At 41.1% G+C, this 18211-nt stretch overlaps 1 protein-coding gene across 10 annotated transcripts in view; it reads left to right on the forward strand.

The window, feature by feature from the left end:
- Positions 1-18211, forward strand: part of reps2 (RALBP1 associated Eps domain containing 2) — a 362214-nt gene that overhangs the window by 28796 nt on the left and 315207 nt on the right. For all 10 annotated transcript variants that reach the window (XR_007263185.1, XR_007263186.1, XR_007263187.1 and 7 more), the window contains one exon: positions 13586-13709. Coding sequence is in view for 7 of the 10 variants with exons in the window: in XM_048602680.1 (XP_048458637.1) it covers positions 13586-13709 (124 nt within the window). In the remaining 3 variants the exon portion in view is untranslated. The remainder of the gene's footprint in view (positions 1-13585; positions 13710-18211) is intronic.

The following is an 18211-nucleotide window of genomic DNA, read 5'->3' on the forward strand; positions in this document are numbered from 1 at the left end:
ACTGCTTTTCCAGCCACGTCGACATTACACGTCTGTTTCTATTTCACCTGGTTGTAACAATAGTAAGAACAACCAGGGTTTTTTTTGTCCGCAATAGATTTTTGAATTTTGAAAAAGTTGCTAGATTGACAATTTCAGTTTGTGTGCATTGACAGCGGTCTTGTAAGAAATAAGCCAGACAGAGCTCCTTCAGTTAAACAAATGGGGAGTTTGTTTTATTGCTCAATTCCACTCTGGTAAAATTATGAAGTTTATACATAATATCTAAAAATGTGCAAATTCATCCTATTCCCATTAATCACACAAACACAGACTCGAGTCCCAAGCAGTCAGAAAGGTCAAACTATGAAGGGTATCAGATATTAAAACTTGACCAAGTCAGGTCTATGTTGAAAATCCACCTGGTGTGTCTGCAGGTTTGGATTCTCGCAGAAACGGATGTTTTGCAGTAGTGCTGGACTTGCAGAAGCTGTTTGTTGCAGTGCCACACAACAGACTTGTGAGGCAAGTTTATAGGTCGTAGAACAAAATGATTAGGAGCAGCATGGACATGATGAGTCACAACATGGCTGAGTGATAGGAAAGAGAGAATAATGGTCAATGGATAGTCTTAAGACTGAGGAAGGGTTTGTAGTGGAGTACCCCAGGGTTACTATTAGCACCCTTGCTTTTCATGATTTACATTAATGATCTAGATCTTGGTGTGCAGAGGGCACTTTGAAAGTCTTCACATGACAGAAAACTTGGAAGAATTGTAGACTGCAAGGAAGACAGTGTAGAACTCCAGAAGGACATTGACAAATTGACAGAGTGGGCCAAGAAGTGGCAGATGAGATTCAATGCTAAAGTGAGTACTGGCAGGCGATATAAAATAGTAGGTCCAATCTTAAAGGGAGTGCAAGAGGATTGGGACCTGGCTGTATATGTGCATAGATTATTGAAAGTGGGAGAAAAGGTAGCGAGAACACTAAGTAAACCATGCGGTGTTTTTGGCTTTGTTAATGGGGCATAGAGTACAAAAGTAAGGATGTAATGTTGAACTTTGTGTAGCATACTTGTGAGACTTCAGCTGGAGCATTGTAGACAGTTTTTTGCAAACCACAATATAGGCAGGATGGGAACATATCAGAGAGAGAGTGCAGAATATGTTTAATCCCCAGAACCAAAATTCTTTTAAAGAATTTGGGACTGGTCTCTTTGGTGAGAAGGCTAAGATGAGGTCTGACAGGTTTGGAAAATTGTGATTTGACTGAATATAATTAGATGAGGAGAAACTGTTTCTACTTGTATCAAGAACAAGAGGGCAATTGAGGTGATCTACAAAAGGAGCAAGGGTGAAATGAGGAAGAACCTTTTGCACTTAGTAAGTAGTTAGTGTGGAATGCATTACCTGGAAATGCAGTGGAAGCAGGTTCAACTGAGCCATCCAAAGGGGGATTGGGAAGGATAAATATAATAATCTAGGGTATGGAGGAGGAAAACAGAAGATTGGCATGAGGTAATGATGCTCATTTAACAAGTTTGATACAGGCATGATGAACTGAATGGACTCCTTCTGTGCTTTTGTGAAATTGTCTTCTCCTGGAATCACTGCTGGATTGAAATCTTGTTTGAAAATTCTGTTTGCAGCAACGAGATTTTCTGCTTTGTTTCCAAACCGAAACCAGGAATCAAGTTTGAGAGAGGATATGGCAGTTACCCTTTTTGTCCGGTAGCAATCTTTTTGACTGCAAGTTCAAACCCAGCAGTCCATACGTAGAGACGCATCACATGATCTCGCTCCATGTTGATTGTACATTCCAAAGAACATAGAATGTTTCCAAATTTCTCTTCAGCCACGGAATGATAGCGGAGGTGATTGGCTGTGACTGACATTTTTTTTTTAAAAAAGAAAGCTAAGTAGGAAAGAGTCAGTTGACGCTTCCAATGGGTCATCTTCATTATAGAACTCTCCATTTCTATCCCAAGGAGATGTTATGTGGCTGCACAGTGTCACACATTAATTTTGGCCATCTTCGGATTTCAGTTTGCATTCTTTTCTCTCTTTTTGGTTTTTGTAAGCATTCTTTTCTTTGTTTGTTTGATTTTTTTTTTTTTTTTTTGTAAAATCTGCAGAGTTCCTGTAATGTTGCTCACTGAGGCAGAGGAGTTGATTCCTGTAATGTGAGCCTGCTCTGTGTGGACAGCAGTGACCTTCTCCATTCCAGCAAGACTAGCAGTTCTCTTTTCAACTGCTCTCTAGAACAGGATAGGCTGAATATTTGAGCAGACGGGGAATCTCTCCACCTTTTTAGTGAATGTGGCAGTGAAGACACTAATCTGGAAGGCCTGACCTCCAACCCAACCTCTGCCATTTTTGTAAGCAGGCGAAAGAGGGCGGGTTCTATTGTGCACATCCATGGTGGCTCAGTGATTTAGCACTGCTGCCTCATAGCGGCAGGGACCCAGGTTCAATACCCACCTTGGGTGACTCTGTCTGTCTGTCTGTCTGTCTGTGTGGAGTTTGCACAGTCTCCTCTGGGTGCTCACATTTCCTCCCACAGTCCAAAGATGTGTAGGCTAGGTGGACTGGCCATGCTAAAGCATCCAGGGGTGTGTAGGCTAGGTGGCTTAGCCATGGGGAAATGCAGGGTTACAGGTATAGGCTAGCTGGGAGGGTCTGGGTGGAGTACTCTCTCTGGAGAGTCGGTGTGGATTTGATGGGGCAAATGGCCTGTTTCTGCACTGTCTGGATTCTATGATCCATTGTCCACAGAGACAACTGCCCACGTTAAAGTTCTGCTACCTCAGTTTGACTATCTTTTGCTCACAGGATGTTTAAAACACTACTTGTACATCTAGCCTGGTGGGTAAAGACCCAAGATTATCAGAATTCTCTTTGAAGTGATAAGGTACCCTTTTGAACGTCATGCAGTGACACCCTTTGGGAGAGCTTGGTACTCCTTGATTGTGGAAAAGTAGAAATGAATGTGCATCAACTCATTGCAGCTGGCAAGTCATTGAAAACTCCTAACCTTTCAAATGTTTGAAGAAACTTCCCTTGCAGCAGAGAGAATCTTCAAAGAAGAATTCAATCCAGCAACAGCGATGACGGGAGAAGGCAATTTACCAGGAACATCCTAAGACTTGCTAAAGCTAGCTATCGATGAAAAGCTGGAGATGTGCCAGCGCATACTCGGTGGAGTACAGTTTTGGAGGCCAGGGGAGTATGGGCCCAGGACTGAGAGGTGATCAACCAGAATAGGATCAATCATTGAGGCAGCTCATGATTGCGCAAATGGCTCTTATCGGAGTTTCGAGGCCTTATCAGCAAAAGTGGAAAAGTCCGTCTCATGTTACGGACCAGACCGGATCAGACCAGACTGCCTCAAAATTTATTAAGAGGGTAGCGTAGACCCTAACTCTTCAAAATAAGAAAGGTAAGGTGCTGTGTTTCGGATGCAGTTTGATTGGTCAAAATACTTGACATTAAAACATATTCATCCACTATAATTAAAATACAAAAGAAAGAAAGAACTGGAATGACTTCAACTGTGTTGGGAAAACTTAACAGAACAATAGACACAGTGACTATTACTAACTGACTTTTAACAGAGCAACATCTCATAAACACAAAAGGAAAATTCAGAAAAAAATTGTCTCACGTGCAGTTCTGCAATCCAGGAGCAAAGAATATCAAAAGACCATTCAGAAAGAGAGAACTCCATCTTTTGGCTGTAGCTAAGAGGGAAGTGGCAGCTTTTCACAAACTCAGCAGCTTCTGCTATTGAAAGCTAAAACTTAAAAACCCTGGTTCTGTGGGAGCTCGACCACACCCATTCAGGCTGCTTTAATTGTTTCAACTTCTCTGAAAAAGAGACCCAAGGCCTCACAAGCTGTTTACTCCAGTGGCCCTGTTAGACTACACTGTACATCTACTTTAAAATCTTCTTCCAAAAACAAATAGGACGAAATAGCCTCTTAAAGCCACAGCATTGTCACACTTGTCAATTTTAATGAAATTGAATGACTCACAACGTCATTAACATCTGGTGGAGTTACTGAGAAATCTCTACGATCTATCTTGATCACAGTTTCCTATTTAATTTGTACCGTGTGTATTAGATTGCATTATATTACACATGTTTACCACAAATTAATTCTGGATGTTTGTTAGAGTCCTATACAGATTTTACTTTGTAGTATTTTTCTGACTTGTACGTTAAAGACTTGCCTCGCCTTGTGGAATGTTGTCACTGTCTCAGTAAATCCTCTGGAACATCCCTTCTGGTTTAAAACTAAACAATACTGATCCCTAGCCATCGTAACATAACTTGGTCTTGTCCAGGGTTATAACATCAAGTTGGTGGTCTGGCTTGCAATCATCACAAATGCAAGGTGCCAGCATATCCAAGTGAGTACAGGGTTGAATTGGCATGGAAAGAATGAGTGACCAGGAAGGGTGGCATGGTATATCAGAGACAACAAGGTGCAGGGCTGGATGAACACAGCAGGCCAAGCAGCATCATAGGAGCAGAGAGGCTGACGTTTCGGGCCTAGACCCTTCATCAGAAAAGGGGGAGGGGAAGGGGGTTTTGAAATAAATAGGGAGAGAGTGGGAGGCGGATAGAAGAGGGATAGAGGAGAGGATAGGTGGAGAGGAAACAAACAGGTCGAAGAGGCGGGGATGGGGCCAGGAAAGGTGAGTGTAGGTAGGGAGTTAGGAAGGGGATAGGTCAGTCCAGGGAGGACGGACAGGTCAAGGGGGCGGGATGAGGTTGGTCGGTAGGAGATGGAGGTGCGGCTTGAGGTGGGAGGAGGGGATAGGTGGGAGGAAGAACAGGTTAGGGAGGCAGGGACGAGCTGGACTGGTTTTGGGATGCGGTGGGGGGAGGGGAGATTTTGAAACTTGTGAAATCCACATTGATACCATTGGGCTGCAGGGTTCCCAAGCGGAATATGAGTTGCTGTTCCTGCAACCTTCGGGTGGCATCGTTGTGGCACTGCAGGAGGCCCAGGATGGACATGTCATCTGAGGAATGGGAGGGGGAGTTGAAATGGTTCGCGACTGGGAGGTGCAGTTGTTTGTTGCGAACCGAGCGTAGGTGTTCTGCAAAGCGGTCCCCGAGTCTCCGCTTGGTTTCCCCGATGTAGAGGAAGCCACACCGGGTACAGCGGATGCAGTATACCACATTGGCAGATGTGCAGGTGAACATCTGCTTGATGTGGAAAGTCTTCTTGGGGCCTGGGATGGGGGTGAGGGAGGAGGTATGGGGGCAGGTGTAGCACTTCCTGCGGTTGCAGGGAAAAGTGCCGGGTGTGGTGGAGCTGGAGGGGAGTGTGGAGCGGACAAGGGAGTCACGGAGAGAGTTGTCCCTCCGGAAAGCAGATAAAGGTGGGGAGGGAAAGATGTCTTTGGTGGTGGGGTCGGATTGCAGATGGCGGAAGTGTCGGAGGATGATGCGTTGGATCCGGAGGTTGGTGGGGTGGTACGTGAGGACGAGGGGGATTCTTTTTTGGTTCTTATTGCGTGGACGGGGTGTGAGGGATGAGGTGCGGGAGATGTGGGAGACACGGTTGAGGGCGTTCTCGACCACCGAGGAGGGGAAGTTACGGTCCTTGAAAAACGAGGACAACTGAGATGTACGGGAGTGGAATGCCTCATCCTGGGAGCAGATGCGGCGGAGGCGAAGGAATTGGGAATAGGGGATAGCATTTTTGCAGGAAGGTGGGTGGGAGGAGGAGTATTCTAGGTAGCTGTGGGAGTCGGTGGGCTTGAAATGAATATCGGTTTCGAGGTGGTTGCCCGATATGGAGACAGAGAGGTCCAGGAAGGGGAGAGAGGTGTTAGAGATGGTCCAGGTAAATTTAAGGTTGGGGTGGAAGGTGTTAGTGAAGTGTATGAACTGTTCGAGCTCCTCGTGGGAGCACGAGGCGGCACCGATACAGTCATCAATGTAACGGAGGAAGAGGTGGGGTTTAGGGCCGGTGTAGGTACGGAAGAGGGATTGTTCCACGTAACCTACAAAGAGGCAGGCGTAGCTTGGGCCCATGCGGGTACCCATGGCTACCCCCTTTGTCTGTAGGAAGTGGGAGGAATTGAAAGAGAAGTTGTTGAGTGTGAGGACGAGTTCGGCTAAGCGGATGAGGGTGTCAGTGGAGGGGGACTGGTCGGGCCTGCGGGACAGGAAGAAGCGGAGGGCCTTAAGGCCATCTGCATGGGGAATGCAGGTGTAGAGGGACTGGACGTCCATGGTAAAGATGAGGTGTTGGGGACCGGGGAATTGGAAGTTCTGGAGGAGGTGGAGGGCGTGGGTGGTGTCACGGACATAGGTAGGGAGTTCCTGGACCAAGGGGGAGAAAATGGAGTCGAGATAGTTGGAGATCAGTTCGGTGGGGCAGGAGCAGGCGGAGACAATGGGTCGACCAGGGCATTCAGGTTTGTGGATTTTGGGAAGGAGATAGAAGCGGGCAGTGCGAGGTTGGGGAACGATGAGGTTGGAGGCCGTGGGTGGGAGGTCACCTGAGGTGATGAGGTTGTGGATGGTTTGCGAGATGATGGTTTGGTGCTCAGGGGTGGGGTCATGATCAAGGGGGCGGTAGGAGGAGGTGTCAGAGTTGGCGTCCGGCCTCGGCGATGTAGAGGTCAGTGCGCCATACTACAACTGCACCTCCCTTGTCCGCGGGTTTTATGGTGAGGTTGGGATTGGAGCGGAGGGAGCGGAGGGCTGCACGTTCTGCGGGGGAGAGGTTGGAGTGGGTGAGAGGGGTGGAGAGGTTGAGGCGATTGATGTCTCGACGGCAGTTGGAGATGAAGAGGTCGAGGGAGGGTAGGAGGCCTTGGGGTGGTGTCCAGGAGGAGGGGGTGTGTTGGAAGCGGGAGAAGGGGTCAGTAGAGGGAGGGTTACGTTCACGGTTTCTCGACGGCAGTATATCAGGGTGACAGCTGGAGAATTTTGTCTTTTGAAAGAACTTTGACAAAATGTACCGGTGGAGTGAAGCTGGCTTTTTGCCCAAACATCCTTCAAACCTAAGTGTCACCAAATTATTCCTCCCAAGGCTTCCATTCTGAGCTGCCTCAGAGCAAAAATCAGAGCATCTGTTTTGCCACATTCAATTCGTGAAGCTGGCAGTAACCTCAACTGTGCTGTCAATTTGGGAGTTAACAATTCAGCCCAATGTCTGTTTTGTCTTTTCCTTTTTTTTTTATTTCCTTCCCTTCTTTTCCTTTTTTTTTCTCCTCTCCTTGCCAATCTTCTCCTACCTATGATCAAATAATTAAATTATCAATCTTATTCTCTTAACTAGAAATGAGACCCTTGTGCATTGTTAACAAGGGTGTGCTGCTGATGGATTTCTTGTGAATGAACACTTGGGAAAATGCCATGCTTTCTATGGAGAAAATGAGGGTATAGTTTTGAAGGAAATTCTTTAAAGCATTCTAAGCTTTCCTTTAAAACTGAACATACTGTTTGAATATACATGTTTCAAAAAGAAAAGATTAGATGTGCCCTCACGGCAGCTTTAATATATTGTCTGTATATAGTATGGTTTAACAGTATCAGTATGAAAGAGCTACTTTCTCATTCAATTTAAAATATATCAAGAGACCTGCTATTTTCAAAACTTTGCACTGATACATTGGGCAAAGGCAGTTATAAATGAAAATCAGTGTTTTAAGCTTCTGGAAATTCGTGGTATGTGCACACTTCTTTTTAAACTAGGTTTGAGTTTCTATTTTGTGACACAATGCTGTGCTGTCAGTTCTAAGTCTTGACCCAATATGCGTAAAGAGGATACTAATTTAGAAATTGTCCCAGTTTTTTGTTCTAAGCACATATATTATAAAGATCGTCAGCCTGTCAGTCCATTTTTCCATTTACTAACTTTGGTTGCTGAAACTTCAGATAGTTTATTAGCTGCTAATTATAAGCAAAACCAGGTGCAAAAGGAAATAAAATTCAGCAAATTTTGGTGTTCAACATAGTTGAATGAATGATGGCAGGAAATAAACAAGCCATTTTGTGTGCTGCGTATATTTGTATTGGATTTGTCTGCAATATTGCTACGTTTATCAATGCAGCTGATTAAATATGAACGTGATAGTGAAATGGAATATAAAACTAGAACGTTTGGTAATAAAAATGACAACTAATTTCTGCCTCCAAGAAGGATTCAATTATACTGTTTCAGTGAATACCAGTCTTCTCCTAGAAATAAATTTAGGATTACTGTGCTAAAGACATGTGCTGCCTTCATTTTCTCGACTTGGTCTCTCTCCTAGCCCCAGCTTGAAACTTTGATCTTTGAATAGGGTTAATTCTGTTTTAATCTAACATGATTGATATTACTGAGGCTGAAACAGCTTCAGAAATTCATCTTTCCCTCTCTGTAGACTTCACCCTCTCTGCTCCTCCAGTCACTGCCATCCAACATTGTCCCTGGAGTCCTGGCAATGTGCTCCTTTTCACATTAGCCCAGATACTCATGCCTGAGTAATGTAGCGTTAGTTTGTGATAGCTGTAGTAAATGCCTATTGAATTCTTCAATGCTACAATATCCATGTCCAATTTCTTGTGTTATGGGAGACCAGTAGTTGTGCCACATCCTGTAAAATACCTTGTTGGAGGCAAGCTCACACCAGGGTAGCAGTGGCAATCATTTAGAAAGTCTCCAATATCTTTGATAGATATTTGGAAAACTAATTGAAGACCAATCAGACCATAGCTTTGGACAACAGAGTATTCGGACAAAGGGAGAATTTCTTACCCATGAGCAATGCCAATTTCTGAAAAAGCTGACAACTGCACAGGTTTTTAGATATAGCACTGCCCACCAAGGTAGCTATGGTAATTTATTTTTGATTAGAATATGCTCTTTCAAGACAGAATAAATTTTCAAAGATTGCCTTGATTTAAAAAGTAATAAAAAGTCTGAAGTGCATTTTTGAGCTGCACCACAAAGGCAGTGGAATACAATGCAGAAGCTGGAGGTTAAGATGTTCTCTTCCTGATACAGAAAGTAATGGTTTCTCAGAGTTGCATCTCATCCAAATGCAAATACCTGGATAATAGCAAAGGTTTCCAGAACAAGCAATGACTTTTTATTATGGATCATGGTGCTACATTGAGAAGGAACATATGCCAGCTTGGAGAAAGGTACAGCACAGTAATTGTGTAAAAAGAACAAGGAGGAATGCTCCTATGACTGTGTGATGATGTTAAGACACCAGGTTATCAAGAAAGTCCAACAAAGACTAACACAAAACAAGTATAACATCAGATCAGGACCACTATTCAAACTTCGAAAGGCATTACGTTGAAGTTTAGAATGTTGGTCTTGTAAAATCTGTTTTTACCTGTTTTATATAGTTATCAAATTGACAACGTATACCTATATGCAACCATGTACATCTGTTAGGGATAAGTGTTTATTTTTGGGGGAAAAAAAGAGGATGTTGAGTTATGGCTTATGGTTGGTATTCATTTAAGGGACATGTTTATTATATTTTAATTGAATCACAGCATATAACCTGAGGGTAAAAAGCAAAAGAACTACGGATGCTGTAAATGGGGGACAAAAACGAAGTGCCAGAAAAGCTCAGCAGGTCTGGCAGCAGGTCTGGCAGCATCTCTGAAGGAGAAAACAGAGTTAATGTTTTGGATCTGGTGACCCTTCCTCAGAACTGGGTCCCCAGTTCTGAGGAAGGGTCACCAGACCCGAAACGTTAACTTTTTTTTTCTTCATGGTTGCTGCCAGACCTGCTGAGCTTTTCCGGCACTTCGTTTTTGTTCCTGTTTTTATAACCTGAGGGTCTCTTGCTTCTTATCACTTGAAGCATGACACTTTTACTGGAAGCATGCTCCTTCGTTGTAAACTAACAGCTTAATATTAGTCCACATACCCATGTGCCTGGGGAATTTAATGCTTGTGCATAATAATAGCTTCCTGTGACAAATATCTGTTGGATTCTTCAAGACCACAATATCCATGTCCAGCTTTTTTGCATTACAGCTGGTTTAATGTAAGTGTTGCCACATCAGGTCAAACATCCCAGTTGGTGTGCAAGTCTCTAGCCAATCATTGCATTACCAGCCTCTCCAGGGACAAAATGTACGGTTTTACCATGTGGCTACAGATAAATAAGTCTGATTAATTGTTGAAAATTGGTGGATATAGAAGTTGTGCACATGCTTACCCTTTTTTTGGATTTCAAACACCTGATTGAAAAATACTGGGAATGAAGGAATGAAATTGTGGATTATTTTCACAGACTTGACAGATGTGTATGATTTTAAGTGTGAAGAGGGAGTCTGAGATTCAGTCAAACAGTTAACAGATATTAAAGGGACAAAGGCTTATGTAAGGATTGCTAAAGGCTTAACATCTTTTAGAGCTAATCTCATTTTACCTTGCTGGAAACTGTCATGCACTACTTTGTGCAGGAAGCATCAGCCGTAGAAAATGTTTATGGTGAGCTATAGGTGTCAGGTTTGGTTTAAAAACTTAATACAGGACATGAAACACAGATGTTATCCTTCTGTTGAACAATAAAGCTAATGGGGCTTGGGGCAAATTGTGGGCTAAGTATTTGTTTAGTGGAAAGAAATTGTTACTTTTGTGGGAGCAGGAGAATGAAAGGAGACATAGAACAATTGATGGACTGGTTAATTTGACCATATGAGTTGTATACTGAAGAAGGGTGCTGTAAAGAGACGGAGGGGTGTAGTTGTCTGGGTGGAATTACTTTTAGATGAACTGTGTGAAGGGTGTGGAAAGAAAATGAATATTTCTGTGTTGATACTTTTTGTTTGGTCTGAGAGTTGGACCTTGCCTAAAGCAAAGGCCTTCCTTCAGTGAGATTATCTGTGAGTAACTGAGCCATTCAGTAATTTCAAAAGCTGCTTGAAAATCTTAGATTCTTGAATGCCAGGCTAATATAGAAGACGAGTAATGAAATTCGAGCTTAGTGCTGTAATTAATAATAAAAAAATGATTTTAAATCTTCCATCAGTGATTTGAAAAAACTAAGGCTTATCAGGATATTCAGATGTGATAGTGAATTGCCAGTAAATATTACCTCTAATTATAATTAGTTTACATTTTCCCTGTGTGTGGAGGTCCACAGTTATTTGTAGCTGCACCTCTTGACCTAATGCACTCTTTTTATTGTTAATGAGTTGAAGGTGAATTAGCTAAACAAGCTAGAAATGTGAAGTAGTGAATAATAGCTGTAATATCATCCAGTTTAGCTGTTCAGAAAAGGATATAGTTCTTTCCTGATTAAGGGAAATTGATCAAAGGCATTACACTGGGGCAAGTTAAAACTGGGTGTGCAAAACCGGGCCCAGTGACCCCTGCACATTGCAGTAAAAAAAAAATGACTATTACCTGAAAAATCAAATGAGAATTAAGCATTCTGACACACACAATACTTTAAAGTTCTTTGCAGTACCTTTTTTCACCTTTGACAGAACATTCTGAAAGTCATGTGCCTCCGATGTGGAAAATTTATTTCCTGGGAAAAAAAGTACAGTAGTCTCTGATTTCCAAACTTATTACATCAGTCATTTCTTGGATTACAGCTATTTCTGTCCATTTCTAGACTAGCTTTGGAAGTGTTGGTTAGAGTTCTGATTCTATGGGTTACAAGAATCTTCCCTCTTATACTGGGAACAGCTCTATGATTCAGAGTTTATCCAAGAAGTTACCTGAAGCTGTAATGGTGAGATGGACATACTGGTTTTTGGCTGCATAGATGTTTGCAGATCACGAGACAGACCTTTTTTTTCCCCAAGAACTAGAAGAGAGAGATTAAGAAATTTTAAGTTGTTACAGCACCAAGTAATCTCGTCCTTTGCTGAGGCAGAGGTTCTAGCTGAGTAATTTCTTTAAATATCGGCCAAATGCAAGATGCTGAAGGAGGTGCATTCAACCCCATGTAGTAGTGCATTGATGTTACATTTACCTGTTTCAGATAATTGACTGCAGTGTGATTTATAACAAGATAATGGTATGTTGATATCACCTAGCTAAAACTACATTTCTGGGCAAGAAGAGATTTTGATGCATTGATTCCTGCGCAGAGCTGTCTGAAAGCATGACCAAGAGTATTGTTATTTAATATTTCAATCCTCCAGTTGTACCCTCCTGAGTATTGCAACCTTATTTGACACCACATTGTAGTTTCACTTTTTTTTTGCAAATCTATATTAATTCAGAGCCTGATTAGAGTAATATGGTACCTTCAAAACTGCAATCACCATTCACCAAATTCAAATTTATTTTCAATGCATCCTGAAAGTCACAGAAATAAATGCTGCATTGCAATTTAAGCTAAATTAAAATGAGCAGAAGGGTTTTTTTAATTTCAAACTAGTTTTAGAAGTAAAGTCTGCTACAAGAGACTTGAATATGACCGTGAGGCAGCTAGGTGATAGGTACTAGTTAATCCTTGGGACATGGTTGTGCAAAGGAAATCTGGCATTTATGTAGCACCCATCACAATCTCTAAAACTGTTTTGTAGGTAGTGGGATATTTTGAAGTTTTAGTGGTAGCTATAATGAAGGAAAAGTTGCAGCGAACTTACACATGGCAAAGTCTCTCAAACAGTAATGTGATTATGACCTGGTAATCTATGTATATTTTTAAATATTGATTTGAAGGTTAATTTTGGCTAGGACACCACTGATAATTGCCCTACTCCTCTTTGAAATCATGCCATGGGATCTGTTGCATCCATCTGAGGACAGACTGACTTCTGTTTAATGTCTAATCTGAAAGACTGTACTGGGAGAGCAGCACTCCCTCAGTACTGCACTGGAATGTCTGCTTTGATTTCTTTCGTACTCAAATCCAGGAATGGAACTTGAATCCGCAACTTTCTAACTCAGACATCCAACAATAGCAACTTTTCCATGAAGGGCACCCAAATGGTGAACGATTGTTTGGCTGTGGGACCGATTTTCTCTGTTTCTATCATTACATACGTTTGGGAAAAATGTGACTGTCTGGTGTTTTGCATTTTCAAATCCTCTATGAAATGAGGAGTGTCTGAGAGATCTATAGTGTAATTGAGGGTGGGTCCCTTTCCTCTCTCCAGTCAACATATAAATTTGTAGCTGATTTTGTAATGAAGGCCCCAATTTGTATCCATTTAAATGGGCAGGTCTAACACTCTTCTCCGGTGCCTATTTTCATGTGGCTGTTTCTCTAGTCAACACTCTTGTAGGTCTAGAATGATTTGAGTTATCTCGCAAAATAATACTAGAAAACATCGTTATGCAAAAGGTAGATTGTGAATTGTTGAATGAGACTGTTAGTGGAATTTTTATGTTTTCAATGTCTTGTCCTACTTTAAAAAGAAAAAGGGAGGATAACTTTAAATAAGAAACATATTGAAAAAAAGGAAAAGGAAGTCTAAATCAATTCTAATGTTTGCCTTCCTTGTCTGTTTTCTAATCTAATCTGTGCCTTCTGATCTGTGCATAATATATTTCCTTTGTGTGGCACTTCATAGTTTTGCAAATCCCATTGTCAATTGAATGATTTTGTGGAGTGTTCTTTCACAAGGTATTAACAATGATACTGTTGTTCTCCTCTTAGATCATGAACCTTTGTGGCGCAAAGCAACTGGGTTATTTTGGCCGTGGTCAGTTTTACATTGCTCTGAAACTAATAGCTGCAGCCCAATCCAACCTTCCAGTACAGCTAGAAAGCATTAACTGTGGTAAGTAGTTGTACTTCATTAAGTATTTCGCTCTGTAAATATTATTGAGATTCTTGATGTAAGCTTTGCTGGTTAGACTTGTAACCTAATGATTGGTGTGAAGTGAACATTTTATAGTTTACAAATAAGTCACCCATTCAAAGATACATGATGTAAAATTGGCCAATGAGTACTCTTCCATTCTTCATGAGCCTGCATTGTAATATTTATGCTTTTACCAGTTTGAAAATGTAATGCAGAAAAGTGTACAGATAGTGCCTTTTTAAAAGCTGCTGGGGAAAATCTCAGCAGCGTACATTTTGAATTGATGAAACTTGTGCACAAGTAAAAGTATTTAAACTGGACAACCGGTGTCTAAAGGCTAAATTAAATCCGCATTATGTTTTCTGGAACTATTTAATTAAAAATCCTATTTGAATTTTGAAAGCTTAGATTATTTGTAAAGATGTGTTTTCATTTATTTTTTGTTCATTTGCACTTTTCACTGTCTTCTGTAGAGGGAGGGTCGGTGTTTGTTTCTGAAATTGTTGTTGTAAAGATATATCTGAGAGTTGCTGATTCTCAACCATTCAGTTTCACACTTGAATATTAGCAGGAGTTGCAAGAAATCTACAGCAATGTGAATTGTAAATTAGATCACATGGTGTGATGGTAGCTAGAGCCTAGCGCTGAATGTGTAAAAGCTCTGTATGAAATTGGCTCTTGTTAGATGGGAGCAAGAAAGCCAGTCGTACAAAAGTACTTTACAATGGAATATGAGGAGCTGCATGGAAATATCTTCCAATATTTCTTCCTTTTTTTTTAAGAGGAACAATTCCTTCGATTTGCCTGTCACTCCATGTCTTTGAAGCTTGGATACCAGCTACACAATGTTACACAGATAGTAACCTATTCTATAAAATGCTCCTTCAGTTTGTCCTTTAGTCAGAGATAAAATGTTTAGAAGAAAAGTTTGTGCCCTTTCTATGCCTGTTATTTACTATCCAAGAACATCATACCTAATGTGCAATGTGGTCCTAATTTAGGACACCTTTTTAAAACTGATTGCTAACAGAATGATTGGAAGGTCAAGACCCCATCAGAATTTGTTATGGTTCTCCTGTGGCACAGTGTTCATGTGCCCACCGTGGCCTAAAAGGCCCAGGTTCAACTTCCCCCTACCTCCAGAGGTGTGTCATTACATGCTGGAACTAGGTTGATTTACAAGTATCCATCTTTGTCGACTGCTATATAGTACATATTTATGCTACATAAATATATTTAATGAACTATGTAAAGATTGAAGTGCTTTATCCATATCAACTGACTTCATGTGGTGAAATCTCAGTTTACTGGTGATTGTTTGTTTGTTTTTTTTAGGAGTTGAGTCTGGGGTTAGTGTGTAGTAAAGTTGTACCCCAGGCATGGTGATCACATCTCTTTAGGTTTGGAGAGACTGAGTGTCTTTTTTGAAGGCTCCTATTTTATTGATCACAGCACATAAAAGGTTAAAACTCCAGTTCACTGACAACTGTTTAATATGGGCATTCACTTGTACTGTCAATATTGCCCCCATGTTCTCCAATGGATCATGTAATTCTGTGATACGTGGCCTACTTGTGTAATTTGAACAGTTACAAAGATGTTAAACTGGATTCTGAAGAAAGGTCACCACACCCGAATCTTTGACTCCGCTTCCTATCCATAGATGCTGCCAGATCTGCTGAGGTTCTCTCGTGAAAACAGGATTCACAGTGGTACTGCTAATAGAATAAGATAGCAGCCCTCCCAATGGTTATTTTGAAACGTTCAAGCATGCTTAACTCCAGTTCCCCACAGGGATTTTACTGCATGTCCATGACAACTGTTGGTTGGATGAGGATAGAGTGAAATTGTGGATGAGTGGAATAGGTGGCCCTTGGAAAGAATATAGTTTATTCATGTTGGGAGTTGTTCAGATCTTAGAAAGCGGATCAGATCAAGAGGAATCTGTGAAGAGATAATGTAATTTACTCATGGTCTAATATCTGTAGTTCAACATTTTGACGAGAAGAAAGAAGTATTTATTTTAAAAATGGAAACATGGGTCCTGTGCATTTTGAAATTTTGGGTGGTGTTGGCACTGAATTGTGGGATATATATACATCAGATCATTAAAATATAGAATATCGAGTTCAGTGGTTGGAGGGAAGGATGGTTTGTCGTGCTGATCCTGAAATCTCTCTAATCCAGAACAAGATCCTTATGATGATGCTGTAGTCACAGAAACTCAGACTGAATGAGATTTAACTTTTATTCTTGGATGCTTAAGAGTATCAATTTGCATTTTAAAACGCTTTCATTGTGGTTGAAGGTATCTTTGTACAACTATAATGTAACGTTTAGGAGGCTTGGCAAGGTAGATCTGAGAGGATATTTCTGCTGTGGGAGAATCCAGGAGAGAGGAGAATCTAAGAGTAAGGTGTTGTGCATTAAAGGCAGAGACTAAGAGGAATGTCTTCTGAGTGTAGTAAGTATAAGGAATTCTTAATTCCAAATGGCTGTAGAAACTGGGACATTAAATATATTTTAAAATTGAGATAGTCAGATTTCTAATCAGGAAGGGCTTTGAGGTTCATGGGGTAAAAGGCAGGAGAGTGGAGTTGAGCATTATCAGAGCAGCCGTGATCTCATTGAGTCTGCCATGCTGTTCAATGACCCAAATGGCCCACTTCAGCTCCTGCATCTGGTGGAGTAATTAATTTATTCCATAAACTATGACAATTAACTTGAATATGAATTATAGATTATAGTTTTCACATTGCAAAATGGCAACCACCTACACTAGCAGTTCGTATCTTGTGCGCTATGGATAAGTCAATCCATTTTTGGCAGATTCACTGAAGCTTCAGAGTTCCACTTCTAGGCAAGCACTTACATAATTTGATATTCTGAGTTTAATAACTGAAATTGTTTTACGTAATCTTCAAGATAAAATTGATACAAGTTTACAGCACAGAGGCCCTTTGGTTCACTGGTGTTGTGCAAACACATTTTCACTGAAACTGTCCAAGTGAATCCCACTGAGAACACTGATTTATCCCAGTGTTGTGTTCTGTCTCACAGTCAGTATGTCAGCATACCGTTTTAAGAGATAGACTTATGATACCATTATTGCATCTTGGCATGTGACCTGCTGGTAAGAAGGTCTCCTGTTTCACCATCCCTCTGGTCACCTTGAAACATGACACTGGAAGTACTCCTCTGTTGTAAACTAATAGCTTCATGTTGGCCCTGACATTTAGTGCCTGAGGAATGTAGTGTTTGTTCACGATTCTTAATTAAATTCTTCAAAACCACACCTAATTTCTTGTGTTGCAGGAGGCGACATAAACGTTGTCCTATCAAGTAAAACTCCCTGTTGGAGGCAAATTTCCACCAGCCAGCAAACTGCTTTCTGGAGTTCTGAGGCAGAGTCACTGGACCCGAAACGTTAACTCTGCTTTCTTCCCATAGGAGCTGCCAGTTGTGTTGAGTTTTCCCAGCAATTTCTGTTTTTGTTTGTGAGCAAATTCCTTTCTAATGTCCAAGTGTTCAGATGCTGTATCGACTATAATTTCCAAGGCCACCACTGACTGAGATGATCCAGTGTGATTTAACTTGTTTCAATATGAATAATTATCCAACTTCAGTTTCATAAGTGTAATTCTGAATGAATTCTCCAGATTCTGAGCATGGTATTCAATATTGGCATCTAAAAGGCTTGACAACAGAATTTGGCAATTAACATCTGCACTATAATATCAACAAGTATTTACACTTCTACAACCAGGGAAATCAGAGTTTCAGAAGGATAACCTAAACACAGAATTAAGTGTTACTTGTCGAAGTAATAATACAGTAAGTGGCAAAATCCTCTGTGAGCCATGTAATGACAAAACCTACACCTTGAGTTCAAGTACAAACCTGTAATTATGTACAGTAGAATTATAATCCTTGAACCTCCCTATTTTTGTTTAGCTCATTACCGTGGCAACTTTTTAAAAAATCTCTTTTTTTGGTTGCAAACCATTTGCAGAGTTATAAAGGACTGTCGCCCCACATTTTAGCAAAAACCGTGTTCGTTCCACCGAAATCTTTTGCAAACACTGCAAGGCAATACAGGAGTCAGGCTGATAAGCGTTGGAACATCTGCAGTCTCCTTTCAGCTCCAAGTTATTCATGCACAAAAGTATTTTCTCAATCTTGTTAAGCCGTGAAAGGAATATGAGATTTCTATAATATATTGAAAGCAACCAAACTATTAATCATTCTTCCAGAGTAGCATTGCTTGTCAGTACCTTGTACAGTATCAATTATAAAGAAATAGGGTTAATTTTTAGTTGCATTATTCAGGAATGGTGTATTACTTTGACTTGTTTGCCTACAACAATCCATGTACAGATAATTATGCTAGAAATGGTGCTATTATTGACAGACTCCACTGTTCCCTCTTTATTGGAAACTAAAAGTAATAGTTCAAGTTCACAGAGCAAGGGAATTTG

Source organism: Rhincodon typus, chromosome 11, assembly GCF_021869965.1.
Source record: "Rhincodon typus isolate 14 chromosome 11, sRhiTyp1.1, whole genome shotgun sequence".
In the NCBI taxonomy this organism is placed as follows: domain Eukaryota; kingdom Metazoa; phylum Chordata; class Chondrichthyes; order Orectolobiformes; family Rhincodontidae; genus Rhincodon; species Rhincodon typus.